Below are 27,466 nucleotides of genomic sequence, written 5' to 3'. Positions count from 1 at the left end.
TTTCCGTCTTTTCCGTAAGACTCGAATTTTGCATGATACACCAAATACGGCCTAAAATTGCGTGAACGCAAGCGTTTTCAGCAAAAATAACCAACTTTCATCCGCGTGATTCAAACAGAAAAGTAGATAAATCCATAACTAAAATAAAGGAGTTACATATGCACGAAAATGACACAATTTTCCAGTTCCTAGTAAGTTGAAGACAAGCTCCTCCTCCTTATGATACTCCTATCACCACTCTGCATGGATTCCCTCACCACCCCTTCATCCACCACCTTCAACTCCTTTGATCCATCAAATGCATTTCCCACAAACAATGGATTCATGAATCCCTTTCGTCCTGCTGATGCACCCCCCTCATTTCCTTCGCAATTCTCATCATCGTCGCTAGAACTCCCAACATCACTGTGTGCTTTTCCCTTTCCCTTGGCTTTCACTGCTGATTCCTTGTCCTCGAAGAAACTCGATTCTGTTTCCTTTTCGCTGCTGCTATCCGCAGAAGAGGTATCGCTCAGAGCGTGGAATATGGTGACGCTCTCCTTCTTCGAACCTTGAAATGAATAGCTCTTCGTTTTGCCATCGGATAACGGGAGGAGGGATTTCGACTTTGAGTTAGTTCTGTCCCTTCCTAAACTGTACGTCGTTGAGAGCTTCCTCTCTATGCCTTCCTTTTGTTTCACCAAATCTCCGAGTTTTTCGAGCATTTCATTTGCCATTGCTTCCTCTGCAGCTTTTTTCTCAAGCTCTGTAATTGTCCTGTCAAATGCTTTCTTTTGTTGCTGAAGAGAACGCTGAAACAAAAGAAAGTGACAAAATCATGGTTTATTTCATTTCTAACAGGGAAAAAAGATTTGGCAACATATTTCTTCCTTTGCTTGACCAGTCTTTTCCAGTATACATCCTTTTATCAACTAATGGTAGAGATATACTTTCCATCTCACAGGAAAGAAAGAAAATGCGAAGATGAAAGCACGCTGTCGTTGATATCACCGATTCAACATAGTGTTGTATTATAGTGCACGGTTACATTTCGTTACAACAAAAATGATTTTGTTTATTCAGTTGATGACTTGCCAACTCATTTAACGAACCATCCCGAGTCCAAGGTATTGGCAGCATCCGATTCCTTCAATGACAAGTCTATTCCAATATATTGTTGAACTATATAATGGCAGAAATAATTTTCATTTAATTTTGACAGGTAAGAGGGACATGCGAAATGGAAGGTGGTTAAACTTACTCTCTTTTCTAGGAATTTTCCGAGGTCCTGACCTTGAAGCTTCTTCTTCCTCCAAAATAGGCAACAGAATCGAACAACTATAACGTGTACTATCAAAACTGCAGTCTCGAATAACAGAAACAACGGTATTGCCCTTTCGTTACCTGAAATCCACTAACTATGTCATGTAACCAAAAGTCGCAACGGTAGTCAATAAATGGGAGGAGGGCGGGGGATTGTGGCGGGGGGGGAAGGAGGTTTATGCATTGTCCTTATATAATCAACCTAACAACAACTAACAAGTAACCTGTGTAGATGCCGACTAGCTTAGGCTCTGCTTGGGAGCAGCTGGATGTGAGCTTCTGACCTATGGTAAAAAAGGGAAACGAAATCATTTCAAACCAGGAAATCAAAAGTAAAGCAAAGAAAAATGAGGTGTTTGTACAAGAGGTGTTACGTGTGCTGCGGCATTGAAGCGGGTTTCCAATCTCTGCATCAAATGTGGAAGTTAAAATTGCAAGCTCAAAAACACCAAGAGAGAGCTTAAATGAAGAATTATAACGTAAAATGAAGATTTGTGGTCCTTATGGACAAGTAAATAGGAATTTCCACAAAAACAATAAACAACGAATGGCCTTTTATGTCTAGACAAAATTAGGAAAAATAACATAATTGACCTCAATTGTTCTCTATTTCTGTCCCATGGATTTTTAGAAGAGCATTAATCCCTAATACTTTGATCGCAGCACAAGAGCTTCAATTTTTATTATTATTATTGGTGTAAGAGCTTCATGTTTGCTTGGAGTTTTCAGAATCTGTTCTTCGGATTCATTATTTTCTGAAAGACAAGATGACTTGTCCATTGAACTTCCAAGAAAACAAATTTTGAAGGACCCTCAAAAAAGTGTTATAAGATTTTCATAACCGACCCATTCAGCTAAAAAATTATTCCCGGAAAACACAGATAATTTGTCCATTGATGATTGAACTTTCAAGAAAAAAAAATTCGAAGAACCCCTGAATATATTTTGCAATATTTTCGAAACCAGCCCATTCATCTTAAAAAATGGACAAGGTCTTCGAAACTGGCACATTCAGCTAAAAAATGGACAAGATTTCGAAAATGGGTGTTTCCGAGTTAAAATCCGCAACCAACCTGGTTTTCTAGAAGCAATAATCATACAGTTCTCAAGCAACGAAAATATAAACGATGCATCCAGTGGACTCATTTAGAAGTGCAAAAGGTTTACTGCAAGAACCTCACTTGAAGCGGTAATAAAAGCGAGCAGGATCCTTTCATCCAGCACAAAATATTGCAGATCACTCTTCCACAAGGATGAAAATTGGCCTGATGCTGTCACCGGATAAAAACACTTGGATCCATTTTAAGCAATGAAGCTTATGTCTAAAAAATATACTAAGGACTTCAAAACAGTGATATTAGAATTACCCGGATAGCTTTCGGACCAATAGACGGATCCAGTAGCTGGGACAAGCAAAGTGAAGACTACTTTTACTGGTTTCAAAGCTGAGATGTAACTATAATCACCGATTGTGCGACTGATTTTTCCATCCATTACAGTCTGAGATATATAGATAGCATATCCAGAGCAATCAAGAAGTGGACTAAATTGGAGTACAGAATCTTCTGCATCTGCTTTTGGGAATTTTTTTAGAATCCCAGTTGGTGAAAATGAGTACAGGAAACCATTCAGTGAGCCAATTGATAGCCAGCCTGTTATAGGGGTTGAAGAAACATAAAGTGAGTTCATTGACTGTATCCTCTGAATGCGCAGAGATTCAATGCTGTTCATTTTTCCACCATAAATCATTTCAAGAATTTCAAAACATCTTTTTAATGCTTTAAACGAAATGGGTTCTTCGCTAAAAAACCATATACCAAGTTTGAAGAGCTCAAAAAACAAGTTTTTGAAGTTCTTTCTGAAAAACAGATTCTGGAAACTGTTCCAAATTCATTAACAACATGCTGCAGGTTCCCTTCTTGCTCCCTAGACAAGCAATGTCTTTCTCCAACTCACAAACTTTTTGATGGAGTAGATTTTAGGGTATTTGTGTCATTTAGTATTCTCTAGTGTAAGTAGGGTCCTTGAGTCTGCAAGATAGTTGTGTAGGTCTCTTATGTTGGAGTAGTCCTATAAACTCTTGTAAGTTTTGTCAAGCATACCGTCTGTGCAAGATTTTCCGACTTATTTGTTCTTTTTCACGAACATGAATTGGCATGCAACATGCCAACTACTTACCATTAGAGTCAATGACTGGAGCACAATCTGTGGTACTTAGGGGCCCAAAATTTCTTTGCCACAGGACTGTTCCAGTATTAACATCTAGAGCCAGCAAAATAGCCTTAACTGCTACAGTAACATACAAACGGCCATTGTTTCCGGGAGTAATAGTAAAACTCTTGTCGAACGAACTCAAATCCTGTACCCATTTAAAACGAGGGCTTTGAACTGACAAAGAATAAAGTTCCCCTTCTGTATTTGAGATCTGCAAGTAAAACACAGAAGGTAAAAGAGAGTTTATTCCTTCGGGCATAGATAGATTAACCTTCAAAAGAAAAGCTTCCAAATAGATTTTAGTTCAGGGAATCTGCTAATATAATCTTCCTATGGACAAAGGGACAGCAACAAAAAGAAGTGAACTCCAGATGAGGAAATCTTTGTAAAGGGAATGAGGAACAAAACCATGCTGAAGTGATTTCCAAAACCACATCATTTTCGCCTTTCCCCTTAACACTGTTTTGGAAAAATCAGTTGGTCATTAGAACTTTCGATACTGATTAGTATACCAAGAGCCCGTTTGGTTTTCCAAACCTTGTTTGGTGAAGGTTGGGTTGCTTAATGCCTTAATGCCTTAATTGCTTATGCAACAAGTACAACAACAACAAAAAAAAACAAATTGTAGCCATACGAGTTTGTTTATTCTTGGTTTTACTCATTGCTCACAAGAAATGAGCAAGTAAACAACGCGAACTAAACAGGCCTCCAATAAAAATCTAGCAGCAAAAATGGGGAAGCAATTAGGTTGAGCGAACCATACATATAAACTAGCTTCACACTGGTCAATCACGGGAATTGAACTAAAATAGCAATCCTTGACATCTTTCCTGCAACCTTGGCGATAACCCCATTGATAAAGCATGGGTCCAGTACTCCAGAGCAATTGACCTTGCAACCTGTATGCAAAGAGTCCCCTATTTTTAACATTGATAAAGACGGATGAACTCAACGTGCTTACAGCTATCCCAATAATTTCACCCCCTTCTTCTCCCGGCTTTGGTCCAAAGAAAACCTCTACAGCAGGTTCAGAGGTTCCAATATTCAAAGGGTTGATTCTCAACACTCTATTTTCTGCAACCAAATAAATCTGCCATAGTTGGCCTTGCACAAGTCAATAAACACCCAAGGATGCAAATAGGATAGCTGATTGGAGTAAGATTATGGAGATACACAAGGCACCATATGCAAAACTAAAGGAAATAAAAAGAAAGAACCATATCACATCATAAACCTCAAAGGCCACCAAAGCATGCTCTTACTATCATATTGGCATGACTTATACTCATACAGAAAATTTATACCGAACATGATCATGATGATGTGGCAATGGTACTACCGTTAATTAAATCGTCATGGGTGCTTTGTTTCAATGTGAAAGGGCCACATTCAGGGCCGGACACATGATTTCGACATTGGGTGGACAGATGTTAAAAAAAGTTTGTGAAGTGTTATCAAACAAATTGTCTTAGATATTATCGAAAAACCTATACAACTTAAAACATATGGTCATATATAATTATAGAAGTATACAATCTTGTGCATCTATATCAATTCCAAAACTAAAATATAGAACCTAGTGTCAATTTTTTTATAGACACGTACAATCTTAGGAGGGCAATTATTTTTCAAGAAAATTTTGGAAGGACGGGTGTTATATTATTCAAAACAAAAATTGGGCATTCAAACTTGTACAATTTCAAAGTTTTCAAAAAAACTACCATAATTCTAAACAAATTTTGAAAATTTGGTATTTGCCCCAACTCATCCACCTCTCAGCCCATCCTTATGCACACTCAACCATGCCACTCTATAGCGAAATTCTATATAAATTTTTTGTTCGTATTTCATTACCTATTCTACAAATAATGTTTCCAAAAATCTATTCTACCGTAGAAAGGATGAGCACCAATTGGTGTGAATAAATTTTTTAAGTTGTGTCACAAAAATAATTTTCAACATTGTCCTTTTTAAAAAAAAAATGCCTACAACTACCTTTATTAGAACATAAATTAACTGTTGTGACCAAGTGTTAAAATCACTTGATCCCAACTACCCAAATTCTCATATCTACGAATTTACATGCACACACACAGCCCAACTTCTAGCTTGGAAAAGAACATGCTAAGACTCACACCATCCAGAATGGAAAGCATAAACACCACATATCAAAGTTGATCACAACCTTGCAAATTAAATCTTTGAAAAGAAACAAACCAAGACAGATCTCTCACCTTTCTTGAACCACCATGAATCGGAGCTATTCCAACGTTACACGTGTAATTTAAATTCACAGTCCAAGCTATGGACCCATTACTTTCAAAGGCAAACAAGTTCCTTTCCGAACAACTGTAAACTCTTCCATCGTCTCTAACTAGGGGTTTCGAAAGCCTCCTAGCACTTTTTCGCCAAGGCTCCTGAGCTGAAAAATCAAGGGTTACATATGCACCTGTTATCTATTAACTTCTTTTACTATAAAGGGAACTTCTTTTGGTGTGAAAGTCCTCAACTACCCTTTTAACTACCTAAAAAAACTTCCAACAAAACAAGGTAAAAAGAAAGCCACTCCAGTTTTCTTTTCTCCTCTTTTCCATTCTCAGATCTCAGATTTCGTTAGAGTAATGTCACATTGAAGATTTTACCTGGGCAAAATCTTTGAGGTGCAAAAGCGGGAAAGGGAAAAAGACTGCCCAGGCACAATTCATGTCACATCGAAGATTTTTCCCTTTCCCACGTTTGCAGAAGTAGGCTTTCACGCCATTGCGTGTGCCCGGGCATCTAGTAACTAGAAATTAAAAAATATATATCTGAAAATTTCACAAAATGACAGAGAAAGAGACCTGAAAATAGGTGGGGATTCGGAGGGTCTTCCTGGAATTGCGGCTGTTGAGAAGCAATCAAAGATGATCGGAGGAAGAGGAGAAAGATGAGAATTGATAGGATCGGCATCAATTTCTAATGAGAATGAGAACCCCACGAAACATTTTTCTAGGGTTTGGGGTTTTTTTTTTTGGGGTACTTGATTTTCTCTCTGATTCAAATGGAAGAAACGGTTACTTAACCGCTCTATGCACTTGGCGGGAACTGGAAACCGTATTGACCCGTTTTGCCATTTTCCCGCTCCGTTTTTCGATTTTCGTCTCATGACCCGTTTTGCCCTTTTCCCGCTCCGTTTTTCGATTTTCGTCTCGTCAATGGCACGTGGTGTCCCATGTTCCTTTTCCACCACATCAATGGCACGTGGTGTCCCATGTTCCTTTTCCACCACATATTTTTTGTCAGAAGTTGAACCGATATGTGACCGAGTCCATATACTTTATCGTAGACTCAAGATAAAATGTCGACGTGTGACCAAGTCCATATATTTTATCGTAGACTCCAAAATAAAATGTCCGGAGCACCACGCGGAGGTGTCTTGGTGCATAGAATAAATTTTTTTCAGACCCGAGTTATAGCAATTCTGAAAAATGAAATGTTTTTTTTTTTCATTTTCTGTACTTTTTCATTTTCAGTCAAATCATTGTCAAAATTTTACTATTAAAAAGTGAAATGTTTGGAGCAAAAGTTAAATATTTTTACCAAGGGATCTAAAGACAAGCTCAAAATTTTATTTTTACCTGGTGTTATATTCTCTCTTCTTTGTTCGTTTTTTTTTAAATTTTGGGTTTAGCATTTTCGAATTTTGTAGGCCTTAGAACCCAATTCAGAATTGTTTTTGCCCGCAACACAGTCTAAAACAAGCTAAGAAGAAAAAAGAAAACCAAAGCAGGGAAACTGTACAGTTTCCATGGGCACAGGAAATCAGCACCATCGTAGCTACAAATTAAGTTGCAAATAGACCAGTTTCCCAAATAAGCTTTTCCAAACAAAAGTTCCATATCTATGCCCATCATAGCATATTGTCTCATCTAGGAATCAAGAGTTAACCATGTGCTCTCCTCATAAGATGAGATATTCTTCCGAATTGAGGGAGAGTAAGAAAGACACGTGTTTGGTCAACTGTTCGTACATGTGAAAACAGGAGGCACGAAGGTAGGGTTCCTAAGAGATTACTAGCAGAGGTTTAATCAATCATTTCTGATCTCGTGATTCTACGAAATCCCGTACTGATCATTCCACCAGAGAGCTCTTCTTCTGTCCATATGGGCTTATTGCCTGAACCACCATCTCTGAACTGCAGAAATTGGAGTGTTCAAAAAGGGTGCATAATGATGGACCAGCGGATTGACAATCCTCCCAATATTAGCCCACACGCTTTGATGGTAACCGGCAGTCACAGGGGCATGATACATGAGCTTTAATAGCTGCCCAACAAAATTGCAGAAAAGTAATTTAGGTTAAATACTGAGATTTGATTCAGAAACAACTGTTAATATTTCCTACAGGGTGAACACATATAATCCTTAATGCTTTTCATGGTTCACAACAAAAAACTATGAAATATGAAATGTGCAGGGTAATCTCACATTATACGGTACAATGTGTGGTTGACCAAAGAGGTTCCTAATGGCATTGACAAACACCCATGTGCAATTGATAGCTACCAGACTAACAACTAAATCAACCTCAATGTTTTGTAAATCCAAATGCAACTGGACTACTTGGGTAGCCCCAATATAGCTCCAAGCCTGGGCCATAGCTAAACAGGATACGCAAAACATGTTGCAGCTACATGGCACGGACACTTGCTGGACACCGAGTGGCGACGCCACATGGACTCCTACAGTGTTTGCCGTTGGGTATAATTTAATTTAGTAGATGCCGGCTAAAATTTCTTGTGACAAAAAAGATTTGGTGCAACCCCATTGAACAAAAGTCCTGGAGTCGCCACTGTGGACGCCACATTCTCTCCGACCACGTGTCTGACACTCAAATCCACTTTTTTTTCTCAACGGTTTTAGTTTGCACACTCCAGGGATACTTAAAAAATGCTCCGGACACTCTCGTGACACTCACAAAACAAGCAAGGGGTGTTAAAAATTGAGGGAAGTCATATTTTTTATGTGATGGATAATGGTTTATTGATTATAAAGGTAATGATGAAATGCTTTTTGTTCGAATACTTGTGTGAATGATAAATATGATTGAAGGTATATATGATGTAACATCTTGATGTGTTTTACATTTTATTCATATAATAGTGAACCCAACGCTATTGGAAAATGTGTTCCCAATGTGTCGTGCCCTCCAATTTTTCAAATTTTACATGGCAAAGTTTCAATCTCATGTCACATGTCTGTGTCAGTGCTACATAGTGTTGCAGACTTGCAGTCATGCTATCATACTCCCTCCGTTCCTAAATGAGAGTCCCTCCTAGGAATTCCAATATCCTTTTAGGGGACATGTAATTATTACACCTGCTTTCCACCATCACCCTTATATTAAACCTATTTTGCACCATTAGAATTCACACATGAGGGACACTTTTGGAATTTTATCAAATTTCTACTTCCATTTTGGAAAGGGACAATCATTTTGGAACATCCCAAAATGAAAAAAGGGACTCTCAATAAGGAACGGAGGGAGTAGCATTAAAATTGCATCCAGATTGGGAACGAGGCAGGTTCAGGAGAGGCTAAACACGCAGTTAACACTTAACAGGTTCAGAATCCCTTCCCAAACCCAAGAATGTAGGACCCACTGACTTGACAAATTCCTAAACATGTTCGTAGTATAGCATGGTCCAACACATCCTACTCCAAACTTCCACAGATGGGAGGGTAATAATAAGCGTTATGTAATCTTTTATACATCATAATTGGCTACGTCTACATCTACTAAGAAATGCTCTTTGAATAAGCCACAAACTTGCAAACAAGAAGTTAAAAGTCCATAGACCATAAATGAAAAGAAAGAAGCAAAACAAACCTGCCAGTACATGAATGTTTGTATTATGTTGCGCTGCCACCTGCATTTCAAATGATGAGGGGAATTTTAAAAAAAAAAAACACGTAAAATAATTGGAAGACACAGGCAAATGAGCTGAAGAACTGACGAGAACAGAGAAAGAACTAGAAGAAATCCAAGTCCAATCTCAGCTTGTGAAGAAAGAATGCTGAGGGTAGATGTGTTTGACTCTACCCAGACACATGGCTCTTCCAAGTACTTCCTGTCAACCACCACAGAAATATAAGAACTATCAAGCTAGAATAGACAAAATACAATGAATGTTAAAACATACATAGATCTTGAACAGTTTGATACACAAATTTAGGAGATAAGCTTGTAGCCTATTAATATTGCACCAAACGAATCTCAAGGTGGTCGCAGTTTGTAGCTAGAGAGCAACAAGAATGAGATTTAAACAAAAAACTCAAATGCAGGATTGATCATCCAATTGATGATTTTGATTCTTTGAAGCATGCAATGTCATCAACAGCAAACATTTGACCACTCTGAACTCCACTCTTCCACTTTCCATAATCCATCATTCATATACCTAAACTTTCTTCTACAAGAATCAGTCCAAAGTTCCTCCAATTTCCAGCCAAACAAAAGTTGCAAAGAAAAGCAAATGTCTTCCTTCCACTACATTATAACTAAAACCTTGATCATGTAAGGCAACTTTTAAGGCCAAGATCTTCCAACAACAGACAAATAAGCAAGATGCGAGGCAGCAAGCTAGCCAGACTCTGGATTCCAGCATCCAGAAAAGTCAATAACAAACAAGCCAAGGCAGAATTCAAGTCTCGCAAAAATTTGCCAAGCTAGTAGATGTATCATGCAGTGTTCTAAAAGGCGGGATTAATTGCCGATTAATGGGCGATTAATTGGAAATTTGGGCTGACCGATGAGATTAATGGCTAAAAGGTTGAATTAGGCAGCTAGAAGATTAATCGGACTTTGGCGGCGATTAATCGCGCTTAATTGGTCGGCGTGTAGGCGGCGATAGGCGATTAATCGATTCATGGGCGATTAATCGGCTAATGGGCGATTAGGCAAGGTAAATCTGAATTTTTAGAAAACGAAGGGGGTAACTGTTATACTCATACCAGGTTATTTAGGGCTTCGAATTACTGTGTTAGGGCTCTCATTCGATCAGCCTCTCATCGATCTGGGTCTGGGAAGAAACCCAGTCATCGCCTACTGCCGACGCCAGTACATCGACGATCGCCTCTCATCGCCGACGCTAGTCATCGCCAACGCCTTTCATCACCATTCACCGCCACTGCGCCTCATTGTTGACTGCTGTAACTCTCAATCCCTCTCTCTTGATCCCCCTCTCTTTGTAATCTCTCTCTCTCTCTCTCTCTCTCTCTCTCTGTAATTTCTTGATCCCCCCCTCTCTGTAGTGAGTAGTATTTTTTTTTACAAAATTTAACACTTGAGTCTGAGTAGCAGAGTAGTGTAGTATTGTAAATTTATGGTTTGGACCGTTTGGTGTAGACCGGTAGACGTGTAGTAACTAGTAAGTATTGATGGTAGAGAAGATATATCACATCAACTAGAAAAACTGTGATTATTGATGGTAGGGAGGTTGTAGAATATTTTTTTTAAAAAAAAACCGACTAATTGCTAAAAGGCGATTAATGGCCGATTAATAGGTCTCGAAGCTTGAAGGTGGTCGGCCGCCCGCCTAGCGCCGAGCGCTTTTTAGAACATTGGTATCATGTATTACTAAGCACAAGCAATCCTAATGCAACAAACTCATCAAGGGCTCAAAATGCTAACTAGTTTAAAAGATTCTTTTCATCCCATAAACCCTGGGAATCATATACCACAATTCAAAAATCCAAGTATAAACCAGTCTTACAATAGATGTTACAGTCTTGGGTAGAACTCAACCCCAAGAGCTAGCCATTGAAGTGAGGGTGCCCTAACGCTTATATACTTCATATTATTCTGGTACCCGGGTGATGAGGGACTTTGCTTCACAATAAAACCCATCACAAACTCAATCGTTAACCGTGACACAAGTTTCTTGAAACATTCTAAAGGTTGTTTCATGTGCTTAGGGTAGGGATGAGAGTAAACAATGCATGGTAATTAAGTTAACAACTACCAAATAAAAAAAAAATTGAGCTTTTTATGAAATCCATAATGAAGACTTAAAAACATAACAATAACAACATCCACATGATTAATACACAACAGCAGATCTCCTTTTAGTAATATCCGATCAACTTTGACAAGTAAATCATCATAGAACCAACTAGGGGAAGAGTTCTCAGCAGGAATATTAATTCAACTCTCTGGAGGTAGCGGGAACACAAATGGGTGGCTGGATGCTTTTGATGGCCCATTGCCTAGGAAAGAAAACAAACTGAGATCACCTTTTTCCAGAAACATTTGACTCAAGCTAAAACCTTAGCTATAACCAAATCTCAAGAAGAAAATAGTACCCTTTAGGCCATAACCCCCAATACTCCAGACCAATCATTTAAGATGTGTCGCAAACAGAGGAAAGTGTTAACCGTCCTAGCAATTGGGTGACTACAAGCTGCAGCCTAAAAAACTTCAATTCATTTCAACAAACACTTAGAGATCGCTTACCTGTATGCAGAAGCACGGCTAAAGTTACGTCTAAGGAACTTGGCAACATGTTCCAAAGCCCAGCATATCACGGGAATCAAAGCAACTGAACAAATGCAGCATCAGTATACAAGGAAGCAAAGGGAGAAAAAAACAAGAAGCAAGAAATGAGTACAGGAGGCAAAGTGATACTAACATTTGAGGTGAAGATGTGAAGTGACAAAAGTAAGACAGTAAATGAAGTAGATAAAGTCCTTTGTTGCTATCACAGACTGAAACCATACTTGCAAGGCCTGCAAATTCCATGCCCTAGGTTTCTGCAGATGATGACAGGTTAGTAAAACAAGCCCAAAAACCATTATAACCTGGATTTGGTAAGCATAAAAAATGACTTGGACTGGAACAGCAAGGTTACCCCATAGAGAGAGTACAATGAATACAGAGAAGAACATGCTGTGCCCATAAAGGAAAGCCTGTATGCCCTGTTCGAAAGATTTGCAGGTACAAGAGGAATTATAGCAAGCACAGCCATCACAAGAACCTGGCCAAAAAAGAATATGATATTCTAAGATTTGTAAGATTTCTCAATGGCTTCTCTGCAAGCAACCAAAAACAAAAGGAGGTTATATTTTATAGTCACCCAGTCGCATCCTATTCAAGACAACACAACACTTGTTTCAAGGATAATATGCACTTCAATATTTGAATAGAATCAAATTGCAGGATGCTTAATCTAACAGAAATGTACACAAAGGTGCCCAAGTTCCAGCGTATTCAGGAGTCGCAGTTGTTTAGAGTAGATAGCAAAGCTCCGCCAAGAAGTTCTAGCGAGTGTAAGTTCCAATTTCTTTCTTTTCCTTTTGCGCTCTCAGTCGATAGGGCTTTTTGTGCCAAATGAAAAACACTGATCCTTCATAAATGGCAAATTTGGATGAGGAAAGAAGATCAGATGGGCAAAAAGGTCAACATGGAACTGCGGAAGAAGTGGGCCAAGTTGAGAACAGCATAATCTGAGTAACAAGACTGTACAATGTGCTACTACATGATGTTTAAGCCAACCGTACGGTACCTAAAATACACCCAAAATTTAAAGAATGTCTTCCTCGCATACAATGAACTTAGAAGAAATGGAAATAGCCAACTGTGAGGGAAAAATAAGATTGCAGCCAAGCAAAGCCAAGCAACATGCAAATATCAAATGAAGCTAGTGAGACGAAGAAACTAGAAACGGGACAAGTCAAGAATCTGTTTCTTAGAAGTCCCTTGTAGCGAGTGAATACTAAACTATGAGTGCTTCTCTATCACTATCAGTGTCTACATGACGGATGCAAGGGATGGGCCACAAGGAATGCTGCATCTCATATCTTGTGAAATATGCACAAATTAGATTGATCTACACCATAATCCTTATTCCTTATTTATACAACCGATCCAGCTTGCTCTAATTGTTCGAAATAAGCTAGTTTTTCAAAAAAGAGAGTTAACTTTCAACTAGTTCCAAGCAAGGGTAAAGTTTGTCAAGGAGTCCATTCAGAGATGTTTGCATGAATCCACATTCATTTCTATACGACTATACAAATCATACCCAAGCATTGACGGAAAAATGAATGGTTTGCCAATCCCAGCGCAAAGAAGTTGGACTTGGAGCTGCAGTTGTTGATGACCCTGATGTCCTAGTAGTTGATCCTACAGTATAAATAAGGGTAATATAAATAATAATGGCAACTCTTCATTATTTTCCTAATTGCTAAAGAAGACATGAAATATTTTCTACCTGAGGTACGTTGTCGTGCTTGGTCATTTGGAGTTGAAGATGATGATGGTGTTGGCCTTGCTGACTGAGAGGAACTGCCAGAAGCAATCGCCTCAACAAGAAGATCAGGATCCTGCACATTAAACGAGCATCCCAATGATACCAATGAAAACCAAACACCAAAATCCTAAGCCCAAAACCACACTTACACAATTTACAGTACTAATCCAAAGAATAATACTCTTAACATGGAACAAATGTCAAGTAAAGATATCTATCAACCATGACTAAAATAAAACCAGGGGGGTAACTGAATTACTGAAAAATCACCAGAAGAAAGATATCCCAAATCTTAAATTATGCAAACTTAACCCACTCGATCAGACTAGATACTACAAAACAGCCAAAAATCAACAGTATAACACAATTGAACGTAGCCCCAACCAGTAGTAACTCACTACCTCAAGCAATTTCGCCAAAATCCCCAAACTTTATGCATAGTGGAGTCCAACTCAAATAAGATCCATTCCAGTATTCGACTACAGAATACAAACAGCAATACAAGGGCCGGGGGGGGGGGGGGGGGGGGGGGGGGGGGGTGGTTGCTATCAGGAGATCACTGAATAAATACAAGGAGATTTTTTTTTTTTTTGGTCAGACAAAAATTCAAAATACAAGGAGATATGATTGTTTATAAACATGAAAGGAGTTTGGTGGTATCACAACTGAATTAGTTAAATATATAGTAGTGTTCAATCTTGCGTTAAATTCAACTAATACTTGAATTAGTTGATATCAGGAGAACACAACCAAAAACCATTTTCTTTTAACAAGAACACTGAATTAGTTTCAGTACTGCTCAACTCTTGCGTTAAATTCAAGTATTCTCTAAAAAGAACAATCAAAATTCAAAACCAAAAACCCAAACTACGTTTGAAACCCCTATATGAAGGTTTCATTCAATCACAGGAAATTCCAAGAATAAATACAAGGAGATATGATGGTTTATAAACAAGAAAGGAGTTTGGTGGTATCACTACTGAATTAGATAAATATATAGTATTGTTCAATTCAAGAATTCCCTAACAAGAAGCAAAACCCACAACCTAAATTACGTCTGAAAATCCTAGAAACGGTTCCTTTCAACCACAAGAAAATTCCAAGAATAAATAGAAGGAGATATAATGGTTTATAAGCATGAAAGGAGAATTCAGAAGGATTTGTGATTTCTAAATCTAAGTGAACAGGTAGCCGCTACCTGGACAGAGCTCAATATTAAAATAGGATTAATGTAGCTGATCCCAATTGATTGAAACATGAAAGGAGAATTCTTCAGATAACCCCTACTAGTTTCGGTAGGGATCAACTCTTGCGTAAAATTCAATCAATTCTCTATCAAGAACGATCAAAATCGAAAACCCACAACCCAAATTACGTCTAAAACCCCTACGAATCACAGGAAAATTCCAACAACAAATAAAGGAAGACATGATGGTTTATGAAAAAAACAAGAAAAGGGTTTGGAAGTAAGGGTGGTAAAGTGTACAGACGATGTAACGCTGGTAGAACTTGCGCTTGTAGTGGTCGAGGACGTCGGAGCGAGAAGCCATGTGAGGGGGGATGAGTATGTTTGACCAGTACTCCGCCCATCTCGGGTCGTTTTCGTAGTCGTACGACGCCGCCGCTACATTCTTCAGCCTCTGTGGATCCTCTTCTTCCCCCATTTCAAGACTCTCTCTCTCTCTCTCTCTCTCTCTCTCTCTCTCCAGAGAAGTAATACAACTACGCGTTGGTCTGAGGCTGTCGATCGATGGATGGATGGTCAAGGAGAGAGTCGTCGTTTCAACCGACGGGGCTACGTAACCTACGTTTGTTGTGATCTTTAAACGGCGTCGTTCTTATGGTGTTTCCATCTCTTGTGTTTCCGTACTTTGCTTTGGTGTTTTTATGCTTCCCAAAAATATAAATATTTTTTTTTGGATTTGAAAAAAGAACTTACGGAAGAGAAGAATCCATCCCACAAAGAATGTTAATTTTTACTATACCTCTCGTAAAATTATTCGTACTTTTTAATTTACAATGTAATTTTATATGCATTGTGAATCTTGTTTGATAAATACGGACTATCATTTAGTTATGTAACAATTTTCATAATCATAAACAACAGTATGAATTCTAAAATATAAACAATTATTCAAAACGTATGAATGGTAAAATAATCGACATTCTTTATTGGATTGATGGAGTAATTAAGAAGTAAAGTGTGAAAAAAAAAAATGTAGAGAATTTTGTTAGTGATCAACATTTGGTTTTGCTATTTTCTCTTTACTCCCCTCAAACCAAATAATAGAAGAGAAACTAACAAGTTTTCCTTCACTTTTCTTCCTTTATACAAGTTCCAACCTAGGGTATTGATAAAAATAAAAATAAAAAAACGGTTTAATAATAATTTCTTTAATTGTGAATTTTTTTTCTCCTATTTTCCTTGGCGAAACTGCTGATGGTATTATTCTGTTGTATGAAGAAGACATATTTACAATTTAGGTCAGGTGGGTTCCCCAACTGATCAGGAGTTGCTATGCTAATTCAAGCTGCGTTCTCTTGGACTTAACTTAATTTGAAAATTCTGTCCTTTATTTAGAATTTTTTTTGCTCTAAAAAGTGATTATTTCTTAAAATACTTGGGTAAAAGTGCCAAAATTTTACTTTTCGATTCATCTCGTCTAAATAGATCAATAACCCACCAAAGTTTGGCGCCAAAACTAACAAATGCAAATAAAATTCAAATAAGGACAATTTTCAAATTCAAGTTGAGTCCATGAGAAAGCAGCCTGAATCCTTTTAACTGAGAGAGAGAGGGAGGAGAAAAACGAAGCAAAGGATATGGACCATTCATATGGTCTCCCAATGAAATGGTCATTCAAGAAAATTTGATGAATGGTGATTCCATTTGTATTATACTTCCATGTTTCATTCTCAAAAGGCACAATAAGCATTCCAGCTTCATTCTGGTAAACAGATTGGTGACCTCAAGTTCTTTATCAAGATAATAAACACGAGGCCGAAGGAAAGAGTGTACGAAACGCAGGCACAGACGGGACCTTACATGCAGAAAGTTCAAGATTTCTGCAAAACATGGAAAATTTGCAGAAAAAAGGTAAGCTGTTCATTAAGTAAAGAGAAATTTGGTTGGATGAATATCAACACAAAGAATCGAAATGAGTAAGCAAACAAGTGTTAGCGAAGAAAATTTATACCGGAAAAAGGAAAAAGGAAAAAAAAATTATGTAATGGGCCGAATTACAAGATCTCAACTCTAAACGGAGGGTCTCAAAATCATTCCAAGTGAGAAGAATATGCAGCCCTTTCGAGTATGTTGTTTTGGCATACTTCGGTATTGCCTAGAAAGATCTATACTTTGTCGCTTTGTTTCGGTTGCTTCACTAGTCTCTTGACTCTCTACTCTGCCAGCTACTATGAGAACGATCGAAGAACTCTGAACTGCTGATGTCTTGGCTTCCAAATGCCATCCTTTGAAACATTCTGATCTGAGCAGATTGTTCCCTTGAATTGAAGATCTCGCTTTGTCCAGGTTTCATCCCGTTTGTTATATCTGATAGTTCACCTATGGTATCTAGAGCTCTTACCACCTGACATGAGGTTGAGGATAAGAACAAGGACAACATTCTAAGTCATTCTATGCAGAAATATAAAAATGACCAAATCACTAGTAAATGTGAAAGTTTTTATTACCTGACTCATCCGCGGCCTCTTTGAGGATAAATGACGTATGCAAACTGCAGCTGCTTGAATCATCCCGAACATCTCAGTTGCGACGTAGTTGTTTTCTAGTCTTGGATCTATCAACTCTTCCAGACTTCCACTTTCAAGCGCTTGAGTAAGCAATGGTCGAGCCTACACAAGTAGGAGTGTCACAAAATAGTAGAGTCTAACAATTTGTCTTTTGCATTTTAGTCCCAACTTGTGTTAAAAGATGACAGAAGCATCCTATTGTGGTACTACTTTTTTTTGTGTGGATAGGCTCCTATTGTGGTACTTTGAACAATTTTACTCTACAGATAGTTTGTTTTCAATCACATCATGTTAACCATAGGAAAAACTTAACAGATTTCCAAATAATCACAACATTTTTTTGATTATAGCTTTAGATTATAGATTATAGATTCTTGTAGAAATAGATAAACTTGTTTACTATATAAGCAGCAATAGAAGCTTTTAGGATGTTACAAATAGCTGAAAATGAGCTTTCAGAATACTTGCAACCTAAAATTTGATTCGAAAAGTATTCCAAACCCAGCTTCTCTACAAACAGATTTTAGACACCTTTGCAGCGTTTAGGAGTTCCTACAATCCCATAATCTATTGATGAGAATTTTTTATAAACACTCACAATAGCTTTTCAGGGGCTAAAATCTCAAAATTTGCTCCTAGATTTTTTTGTAAACACGCACTAAATCAATGAGATTTTGACAATCTCTCTGTGAGCCAAATTGATGGGCTAAGGGGCCCTGAAGGTGATCGGGATACCAACAAGATGCTGAAGGCTCGGGGTGTCAAAGGCCGAGGAGAACCCAAGGCAGATCCAAGAGAGAGAGAGGGTGGTGGCGGTAGAGAGAGCAAATAATGCTCTAGTAATGGCTTGAACGAAGAGCAATGTTGTGTAAAGTCTTGGATAATAACAATGTTCCTTCATATATGAGAAGGATTTCCCTTTAGGATGCCTTGCCGAAGGACACGTGGCGACCTCCTAATGGTCCATGGGCTGAACAATGCCTGAGGGACCAGACCTGTGATGGATAAGAGTCATAGGTCAAAGATCAATGGGGGCTCAAGCCTGCTGGCAAGGGCCACGTGGAAGACCCTTAGTGGTTAAGTAGAAGGTAGCTAGCGCCTCACAACCATGTGAAGTCTAGGCCATAGACCGAAGGGTCTACTGATCAAAAGTTAGCGATAATGTTGCATGTATGATGCGAAGACCAAGGAGTTGTCCATCAGCCCACGGGTCTCCCTCTAAGACTAGTATGAGGTCTCAGCCCTTCAGGAGGCTTAGACCCCATTCGTTTTGGGGTTTTGGATTTTGGATTCTAATCATTATCCTATTTCTCTCTAATCATTACTCTCATTTTTTTCTCTATCTCTCTGCAATCATTACACCTATTTCCAATCATTACTCTATTTCTCTCTACACTGATTACCTACAAATCCAAATCCTAAAACGAACGGAGCCTTAGACCTTCAAACAAACCCTTCAACTCAAGCCTCCATTCCACGATCCTACTTTGGTCTCGAGCAACTTGGGCCCAGCGGCCCAGCCTCTAGCCAAGTATGAGCCACCAACCTCAAGAGTGGGTTGTCCATCAGCCAAGCCTCTCGGCTGTCCTTCGACTGTGGCAACCTTCGGTCCTAAGGTCACCTTCTCTCCTTCAGTCCTTAAGACTTGGTGTCATGTACCCATGACATTCCATAAAAATAGATGCATTGCCTCAAAATGGCATGCATTAAGATTGAATTATCTAAATTCAATCGTCTGCCAGTTCCATTAGAAGCAAGACATTTCTAGCTAAAAGTAGGACCTAGTATTCTACTCTCAGGAACCAATGAAGTCAAAAATATTGTTACTATGGATGTATGATATTGAAGAATACAGACTTAATAAGGAAACTGAATTAAAGTTATTTGGAAAATCAAAGATATGTCAACGCTATTCCAAGGGCTACAATCTTCTACAGAGGATTAAGATTTTATATTACACTGGAAATTTAAAAATTCATGACTCAACATAGCTCTAAATTGCACAACATCAAAATATTGAAGGAATCTAAAATTTCTTATGCTGCCAGCTGCCATTTCTCGATTTTAAGCCAAAATTAAGATTCAAAACTCAAATGAGGACTAAAGCCAGCCAACCGAAAATAGCAATAATATCTCATCAGTGCACCAGCAAATTGATTTATGCGAACCTAATCTCGATGGGGTAATAGGACATGCATTCCATCTGGCCATGGCAAATTGTGCGGTCCAAAGAAGGCCCTGCTATAAATTATGCATCTTTACTGATACTTGTACTTTCTGCTTAGCTGGAAAAATAGAAAAGACGCAAAAAAGAAAAGAGAAATAACTGGGATTCTAAGGTTCAGGATTTTCTAGCTCACCCATTCAACCAGGCTCTCATCACCCAGTGGTTGAGATGCATCCACAGGTTTGCGGCCAGTAATGAGCTCTAGAAGGACAACTCCGAATGAAAATACATCAGATTTTTCAGTCAACTTGCCACTTGATGCATACTCTGGAGCCATGTATCTGGAAAATTACCAGCGACACCGTTTAACAAATTCATCCAAATAATATAAGGAAACCATGCCAAACACCAACAAGTCTTCGTCTGTCGCTCAACAAACCGAACACAAACACACACAACACCAAGAGAAGTAAAGATCAAGCACAAATCTTCATCCGTTGTACACACAATAGCATTAGGAATAAAGATCAAGGACCAACACAGAAATGAATGACACAAAGCTTTCGTGACTGGGAAAGAATGCTACGTCCATACCACACACCAGATTTCAGTGTGTTTTTCAATGACAAAGAAGAGTTACAATGACAGCAGCTAAGTTAGCCACAAAATTATAGTGCTTGAGTTCAAAACAACAGAATAACGTCCTAGAATTTTTGCCAATGGGGCACCCCGGATCCAGTACTAGTTAGGCTTCATAAAACCAAGGTCATAGTCATAGATATGCTTCTCACCATATTTTGGTAACAAAATTGGAACAAAGAGATGCAACAAGCAAAATGAAATACTGATCATTATGTGCTCTTACTACAATTCCATTCTGGCGAAGATATCCGTAGTAAAGCCCTTCAAATATATCTTTTATGCTATAACATTGGCACACAATGCTGTCTATAGCAGCACCACATAAACCAACAGATCAGCAACATATCGACTAGCCAATCTTTTAGCAACAGATATCTTTTATAGCAGCACCACATAAACCAACAGATTGGCTAGCTGCTCCATGGTGTGATAATTTCAGCAGAAACTAGCAAAGAAGACAAGTACAGATTACCTACCCAAAAGTTCCCATCACACGAGTTGTCACATGCGTATTTGCATCCAATGCTAACTTTGCAAGCCCAAAATCTGCAACCTGCCAGTCAGACAAATCTCCACACTGAGACATTAAGTGCACAAGTAAATGGGATCTTGGAATAATGAAACCACCAGTCAAATTGTGAAATTTGAGGTAGATTAGCTAAAAGTACGAAGAGTCTTGACTCTCGAGCATGGAGAAATTTTGTTGCCTCTTAGCAGATCTTATCTACAGAAAACGCTTACCCGAGCTTCAAAGCTGTTGTCTAACAGAATGTTTGTCGATTTGATATCCCTGTGAATAATTCGGGGATGGCCTGGTTAAACAAAGTACCCAGAATAAGAAAAATATGTCATGGAAGACTTTAGGGATGTACAGATATGTAAAAACTTAAGTAAAAAGGACGTAGAACATGAGTAAATCAGCCCAACCATAAAACTTGTAGTTGCAAACTTGCAAGCATTAAATACCCCATCTTACAATGCCTTTCTTCAAATAATAATTACGCAGCCATGCAGTGAGCACAGAGCGAACTATTCTTTCGCCTTTCATAGCAGGATAATTAAGTATTTAAGTTCACTTCAGCAGAAAAATATGATAAAATAAACTTTAAGTGTTATGATGCCTCTAAAGTACCAATGAGTAGGGCTGAAAATAAGTGATTCTTCTATATCTACAGGCATCACAGGGAAAACAAATGAATATGGACTAGTCCAGACGCAAATAAGAAAATTACAGTCTTCATGCAAGTAAGCTATTCCACGAGCTGCACCAGCAGCAACTTTTACCCGAGTTGACCACTCCATAACTGGCCTACCTTTACCTGTTAAAAGAAAGAAGGGACATTATATCTTGTTAGAATGGTTAGTCATCTGTTGAAAATCAGGTCGAATAGGTGTTTAACAGCAGAAGAGGCATCACTAAAATGGTTTGTCAATGCCCAATCAACCATGATAGGTTGGAGTCTATATCCCCTTAAGCTGTTATGTATGCATGTTTAAGAACCGAACTGGAAAACTAGGGGCCTTTTTAACCGATTTTATGGACAATATCCACCATGACTTGCAAACTAGTTAGCACGGATATCATTCCAAGACACGTATGCAGGTAAATAGTTTGCTTTTTGAAATGAAAGAGACTGAAGGTCAAGTGTTTTTTTTTTTTTTACGGAAACTCAATAAGCTTTCTTACCATGAAGATGATAATGAAGGGTATCGTTTGGGACATATTCATACACAAGCAATCTTTGGTGATCCGATATACAGTAACCCACAAGTGTAACCAAATGGCGGTGGTGCACTCTGCTGATAATCTCAACTTCTGCTCTAAACTCACGCTCCCCCTGCCCACCACCTATCTTTAGTTGTTTAACTGCGACTTGTCTTCCATCTAACAGTAACCCTTTGTAAACAGAACCAAATCCACCTTCACCCAAAAGATTCTGAGCTGAAAACCCATTTGTAGCCGTGGTTAGCTCCTCGTAAGTGAACCATGATCTTGTATTCCCTACCCCACCAGGCTCTGGAGAGTACAGGAAATTGCTTCCGGAAGCACTTCCGGCTGGGTGAGTTAACTTTTGGGGCCTTAGAAATACTGAACCTGGAGTGCACAGGCAAGATTGTTGTCATACTTCAGTTACATAAAAACATCACTCCTAACTTGATATCAAACTCCACAATACAGCTCAAAATCGATTTTGTACTGTGGAACTCATTGTTAAGAAGAATAACTGATAACAGCCTTTCAAATTCACTTTGTTTCATTTGGCAGAAAAGAAATCATCGGAAATGAAAGAGAAATTGAAATCGATCGTAACGGACAAAAGTCGGATTTCCAATAAGTTCGTAGATTATGTAAAAAAAGAATTTCTATAAAGATTTGTAACTTCCAAAACATACTAAAATAACAGCTCAGAAAAAGATGATGCTTCTATGAAGTGCAACGAGGAACAAATGTGAGTAACTAACTGTATTAGATTGATGGACTTATTTTGAGTCCAGCTTAGGTAAGCAGATGACCCAACGTTTGCGTTTTTGATAAGTCTCCATTATTGTTCGAACTTAAGATTCTATGAACCGTTTAACAACATGAGTCGCATTTCTCTGCAGCTGGTGCAATAAGTATCAGACATTGCCTGTAATTGATTTTAAACAGAACATGCTCCGAGTAGACATACGATTCGACCAGCTTTAACACAAGGACGATCATAACAGGTAGTACTATGCATAATGCCATGTGTTAAAACATCCAACTCAAAACAAATTGGCAACAAGTGGAGAGGGCGCCCCGGGCTTGTATACTAGTTTTGGAGGTTATAATTAATAAATGGAGGACAAGTTCTAACACTCTCCCCATGTGCAACCCCTTGCTTAACACAAGGACGATCATAACAGGTAGTACTATGCAGAATGCCATGTGTTAAAACATCCAACTCCAAACAAATTGGCAACAAGTGGAGAGGGCGCCCTGGACTTGTATACTAGTTTTGGAGGTTATAATTAATAAATGGAAGACAAGTTCTAACACTCTCCCCATGTGAAACCCCTTACTTGCATGCATGTGGAGATGTCAACAAATGATCCATAACATAGGGATCACAATGAAACAAGGTGCACTTAAGGCACAAACAACGGGGCAATCAATTGGCAGAGTCTTGTCCAAAAGCCTACGAAACCCTAGCTCTAATACCATGTTAAAGCATCCAACTCAGAATCAATTGACAATGAGTGGAGAGAACCTCCAGGCTCATACACTAGTTTTGGAGGTCATAATTAACCAATGTGAGAAGCTCTAACAACATGCATCGATAATCTACCAAATAATGAACAGAGTTACTTAGCAAACATATGAACGAAGCATTCCTGAAAAACCTTCGTCCCCCGTCAAAGATTCACGATATGTAGTCAGAAAGAAGTCAATATAGCTACTGATCAACATCATGCAAAAAATGAAAGAATTACCTGAACCTTGGGAAGAGGCATATGGAGAAGCCATACCATCAACACCACCCAATCCAGATACACGTTTCTTCCGTTTCCGCGCGAACCACACAGCCATCACAACAAGACTAAGGGCTATTAACAACCCAACAATGCCAATAGCCGCAGCACCTCCGGTTGATATACCACCACCGCTATTTGTTGCTTTCACATTTGCCCCATCACTTGGACCAGATGTAGTTGCTTTTGCAGTTGGTTCCTCCGAAGACACAGATGGTACGGGTGCAGTACTTGTAGTTCCATTAACAGTTGAATTACTTGGGGCAGCAGCAGGATGAACAGGACTTGGTGAAGAAGATGAAGGGGTAGGAGGAGGAGAGGAGGAATTAGTCGGTGAGGGAGAACTTTTGGGGGGCTGAAGTGCTGGTGGAGAACCAGATGCAGGAGGCGGAGGAGAATATACTGGTGCTTTCGCAAGTGGTGGAGGAGGAGAATTGGCAGAAGGTGGAGAAGGGGATGTGGTTGAGGGAGGTGGAGAAGCGGCAACAGGGGGAGGTGGAGATGAAACTTGTAATGGCGGCGGCGGAGATGAAATCGGAGGGGGTGATGAGCTGACAACAGGAGGAGGTGATGGAGGTGGAGAGGGTGGGGGAGAGGGCGGGGGGGAAGCTTGGGGAGAGGGTGGGGGAGAGGGTGGAGGCGACGGTGGAGGTGAAGCAGGCGGCGGTGTTGCTGCTGCTGGCGGAGGTGAAAGCGGTGGAGATGGAGGAGGAGAGGTGGCAACCGTTGGTGGAGGAGATTGAGGAGGTGGGGTTGAAGAGGTTGAAGGAGCTGGAGTGGCAGAAGCCTTGGGCTGAGAACCTGAGGGAGGAGTGGCTGAGGAATTAGAAGAAGAAGAAGAAGGGGAAGGATTTGATTTGGCCATCTCCCCTAGGAAATTTTCCTAGTCAATAAACTGTGCATCTATCAACTTATCCATCCAATGTAACAACAATGCCTCAACAAATTCTTGTCCGTATAATTCCAGAAACCGATAGGAAAATCCTAATTAGACAGTCACCACTAATATCCTAATTCTCTAAACCTGTCTTGGAAGAACTTAGGGTTCCACTGGCTAAATGACAATTTTTTCAAAAACCATCAAAACCCAACAGAGAAAACTCCAATGTGAGCCAAACCCAGATCACCAATTACCAGATTCTGAACGAGAAAAGAACAGATCGACAGAGTCACCGAAACAAACCCAGAATTCCTTAAACTTCTTTCAAGAATCAACTTTGTTCAGATCATGTAATCAACCTTGTATAAACCCTTAATTTGATTAGAACCCAGATCAATGAATTTGTCCTAGGGAAAAATAAAAATGCCCAGTGCTCAAGAAAGTCTTACCTGTGTCTCCTTCTCTCTCTTTTCTTCTCTTCCCTCTCCCTTTCTCTCTCTTGGGTTGGAATCCTCGAAAGGGGAAAAAAAAAAAAACTCTCTCGGAGGAAATGGTAAAGCTGTACCCAGGAAAAGTGCAAAGCAAACGTGGGGACGACTTCCTCACTCTTCCCGTTACAGACACCCAGAGAGAAACAAAAGGCAAATGCCAAATGGTAGTAAACCACAAGAGGCTCAGCACGATCAAAGGATCCCAAGAATTAGCTGTTTAATGTACAAATTAAACAAATGGAAACAGTTTGGGGAGTAGTATATAATTTCTTGTGAGAAAGCGAGGAGGGTTGGCTTTTGAAAAACGTTATTAAAAGAGGAAAGGAAGTCAAAGCAACGATGATCACGTTAACTGGGCCGTGTTGGAAGGGGGTCTCCACTACCACTTGGATTTGGAATCTCTCTCATACAAAAATGTTTCAATGAAAATATTCTCTTAAATTTTCCTGAGATCTCATTCCAATATTTAACTTTTGGCTAAATCACATTACCTCTCCTCAGGTCTTAAAAGTGATGCTAATCTCCCTTTTTTGTCGAAGAGTGTGCACAAACCTCCCCTACACTAACAGACCGGTAAAGACTAAAGTGCTTGAAGTAAATGGCTGGCATGAGGCATCTGACTACTTTGTGAACTGGGTAAAGTGTTAAACCATTATGTTATTCGGTATGGAAAATTATCGAAGGTTAAGCAGCAGGAGAGCAACAAATCCGATTTGCGAGTGAACATAGGCCCAAATGTTCCCAACTTTCTATCTCTGACCAATTTTGATTTTCTTTGTACAGGTGCAGAATCAACGATGATTTGTTAAAAGGCCTTTCTAATGGCAATTTAATTGAATTTCATTGCAGATCTTATTAGTTGTTCATGGGAATTCTTCAATTCCATGACTAGAGGGAGGAAAGGGTTTCCTAAGGGGTATATTGGAGAAAGGGGAGGGGAGAAAGGATGAGCTTCAAAGCTAATTTGGAAAGGATTGGGGGGTTGATAATAATGGTGAGAGTTTCAACGACAATGACATCAACAAAGATAATGGCTATGAAAATTTAAACCCAAAAAGAACACGATACCCCACTATTAGTAGCATAAAAAGAAAGGGAGAAAAGTGTCAAATAACACATTTTATTGACGGGCTCACCCTGACTAATAATCTAACAAGGGACGTCGATGCTATTTCAAAAACTCGAGAAGAGGTTTCTATTCATATAAAAACCTGAGGGGCCATCAACGTAATTTACCATGATGTTTTTCTCTTAATGGGTTGATTATTAGTATTATTTTTTGTCTGCATGTATGCGTTTTGCTTGCTTGATTAATAAAAAACCAAAAAAGAAAATCCAATTTACGTATTATTGTAGTCTTTTTGGGAGGTTTTATGTGTGTGTGCATGCATGTGGGATTGTTCATTTTCATTTTCTTTTTACTTGGTATGAATAGAGTATTGGAATTTGGAGGTGCTTCTTTTCCACAGTTATTTATTTGTATCTACTCATTTGCAGAGTTGGTTATTTATTATAAGCTTCCAAATTTTCATGTCTAGCTGTCATGTGGTTAAATGAAACCATGTCATCCTAATTGACTAAAAGTTCCGCTAATAGTTATTTTTGGACTTATTCTTATTTTATTCTTATTTAAAAAAATTGCGTTTATAATTTTGCGCGTAACTTATGTGAATTATTTTTTAGAAATATTCAAGATAAATCCCAAAAAACAAGTTTTAGTTTTTTGAGCTTTATCTTGGATATTTCAAAAAGTATTTGGGTAAAAGTCATAATTTTGCACTTTTTTTATTCATCTTGACAAGAAAAAAATTTGAATAAAGACAAAATAAGAAAAAATCCAAAAATCTTAGCTGATATTTTTTTCCAGGCTTAAACAAAATTCTATGGAATTAGGATCCCGCAGCTTATTATCCAACCATAAAAGCTGAATCCAATTGTTAAAAACTTATTAATATCATTTTTTGTAGGTTTTTTTTAAGGAAAAATTTAGTTTGGTTTATTGAATCCATTATCCTCAAAGGATAACACTAAATTTTTGCAGAGCTAAGACAAGTTCCAGTTGAAAAGCGTGCAAAATATTTGCAACTGCACATTAGCTATATAACTTCTTTAATTGTTTAATTAGTTATGAAAGAATGAATAGATTTTTAATTAGTTGATAAAAATAGCATAGTTTCATTATGTTATAAAGAGTTTGAGAAATGGTGACAACACAATGAATTGGGGGATGGTGCTTT

The 27,466-nt window shown here is 38.7% G+C and overlaps 3 protein-coding genes across 4 annotated transcripts; all 3 read right to left on the bottom strand.

Annotated features, from left to right (window-relative positions):
• Nucleotides 1-74: 74 nt before the first annotated feature.
• LOC131304602 (protein GAMETE EXPRESSED 3) lies at nt 75-6,566 on the bottom strand. Of its 2 annotated transcripts, none has more exons than XM_058331897.1 (10): nt 6,357-6,566; nt 5,751-5,938; nt 4,280-4,606; nt 3,481-3,727; nt 2,670-2,954; nt 2,484-2,567; nt 1,677-1,709; nt 1,527-1,586; nt 1,241-1,383; nt 75-791 (listed from the first exon to the last, which is right to left on the bottom strand). In XM_058331897.1, exons 1-10 carry the CDS (start codon nt 6,463-6,465, stop codon nt 189-191), a joined length of 2,079 nt encoding a protein of 692 aa, XP_058187880.1. In that variant the 5' UTR covers nt 6,466-6,566; the 3' UTR covers nt 75-188. The 2 variants fall into 2 exon arrangements, with proteins under 2 accessions (XP_058187880.1, XP_058187879.1); XM_058331896.1 differs by having other exon boundaries at nt 2,484-2,573; nt 6,357-6,565.
• Nucleotides 6,567-7,359: 793 nt separating this feature from the next.
• Nucleotides 7,360-15,608, bottom strand: LOC131304601 (uncharacterized). Its single transcript, XM_058331895.1, has 9 exons — nt 15,292-15,608; nt 13,763-13,874; nt 13,574-13,674; nt 12,404-12,529; nt 12,185-12,305; nt 12,010-12,094; nt 9,512-9,625; nt 9,385-9,424; nt 7,360-7,820 (listed from the first exon to the last, which is right to left on the bottom strand). The coding sequence occupies exons 1-9, from the start codon at nt 15,463-15,465 to the stop codon at nt 7,665-7,667; spliced, it is 1,029 nt and encodes a 342-aa protein (XP_058187878.1). The 5' UTR covers nt 15,466-15,608; the 3' UTR covers nt 7,360-7,664.
• Nucleotides 15,609-16,884: 1,276 nt separating this feature from the next.
• LOC131304600 (proline-rich receptor-like protein kinase PERK8) lies at nt 16,885-25,559 on the bottom strand. The gene is made up of 9 exons (XM_058331894.1): nt 25,188-25,559; nt 23,820-25,097; nt 22,051-22,458; nt 21,596-21,682; nt 21,105-21,175; nt 20,840-20,916; nt 19,915-20,062; nt 17,495-17,656; nt 16,885-17,391 (listed from the first exon to the last, which is right to left on the bottom strand). The coding sequence occupies exons 2-9, from the start codon at nt 24,721-24,723 to the stop codon at nt 17,185-17,187; spliced, it is 2,064 nt and encodes a 687-aa protein (XP_058187877.1). The 5' UTR covers nt 24,724-25,097; nt 25,188-25,559; the 3' UTR covers nt 16,885-17,184.
• Nucleotides 25,560-27,466: the final 1,907 nt, after the last annotated feature.

Source organism: Rhododendron vialii, chromosome 10a (assembly GCF_030253575.1).
Source record: "Rhododendron vialii isolate Sample 1 chromosome 10a, ASM3025357v1".
Taxonomy (NCBI): domain Eukaryota; kingdom Viridiplantae; phylum Streptophyta; class Magnoliopsida; order Ericales; family Ericaceae; genus Rhododendron; species Rhododendron vialii.
This window is presented reverse-complemented; position numbering and strand designations above follow the sequence as displayed.

What these genes read in the sequence shown, in the direction of transcription:
- LOC131304602 (XM_058331896.1), bottom strand. Translation starts at nt 6,465, where the DNA reads ATGCCGATCCTATCAATTCTCATCTTTCTCCTCTTCCTCCGATCATCT. An exon ending in AGTGTGAAGCTAGTTTATAT is followed by an intron (nt 3,728 to 4,279) that starts GTATGGTTCGCT and finishes TTTTACTTGCAG; the next exon opens with ATCTCAAATACAGAAGGGGA. An exon ending in TCCAGTCATTGACTCTAATG is followed by an intron (nt 2,955 to 3,480) that starts GTAAGTAGTTGG and finishes CCCCTATAACAG; the next exon opens with GCTGGCTATCAATTGGCTCA.
- LOC131304601 (XM_058331895.1), bottom strand. Translation starts at nt 15,465, where the DNA reads ATGGGGGAAGAAGAGGATCCACAGAGGCTGAAGAATGTAGCGGCGGCG. An exon ending in CATTGTACTCTCTCTATGGG is followed by an intron (nt 12,306 to 12,403) that starts GTAACCTTGCTG and finishes CATCATCTGCAG; the next exon opens with AAACCTAGGGCATGGAATTT. An exon ending in AGCCGTGCTTCTGCATACAG is followed by an intron (nt 9,626 to 12,009) that starts GTAAGCGATCTC and finishes GGTGGTTGACAG; the next exon opens with GAAGTACTTGGAAGAGCCAT.
- LOC131304600 (XM_058331894.1), bottom strand. Translation starts at nt 24,723, where the DNA reads ATGGCCAAATCAAATCCTTCCCCTTCTTCTTCTTCTTCTAATTCCTCA. An exon ending in ACAACAGCTTTGAAGCTCGG is followed by an intron (nt 20,917 to 21,104) that starts GTAAGCGTTTTC and finishes TCTGACTGGCAG; the next exon opens with GTTGCAGATTTTGGGCTTGC. An exon ending in ATGAGAGCCTGGTTGAATGG is followed by an intron (nt 17,657 to 19,914) that starts GTGAGCTAGAAA and finishes CTACTTGTGTAG; the next exon opens with GCTCGACCATTGCTTACTCA.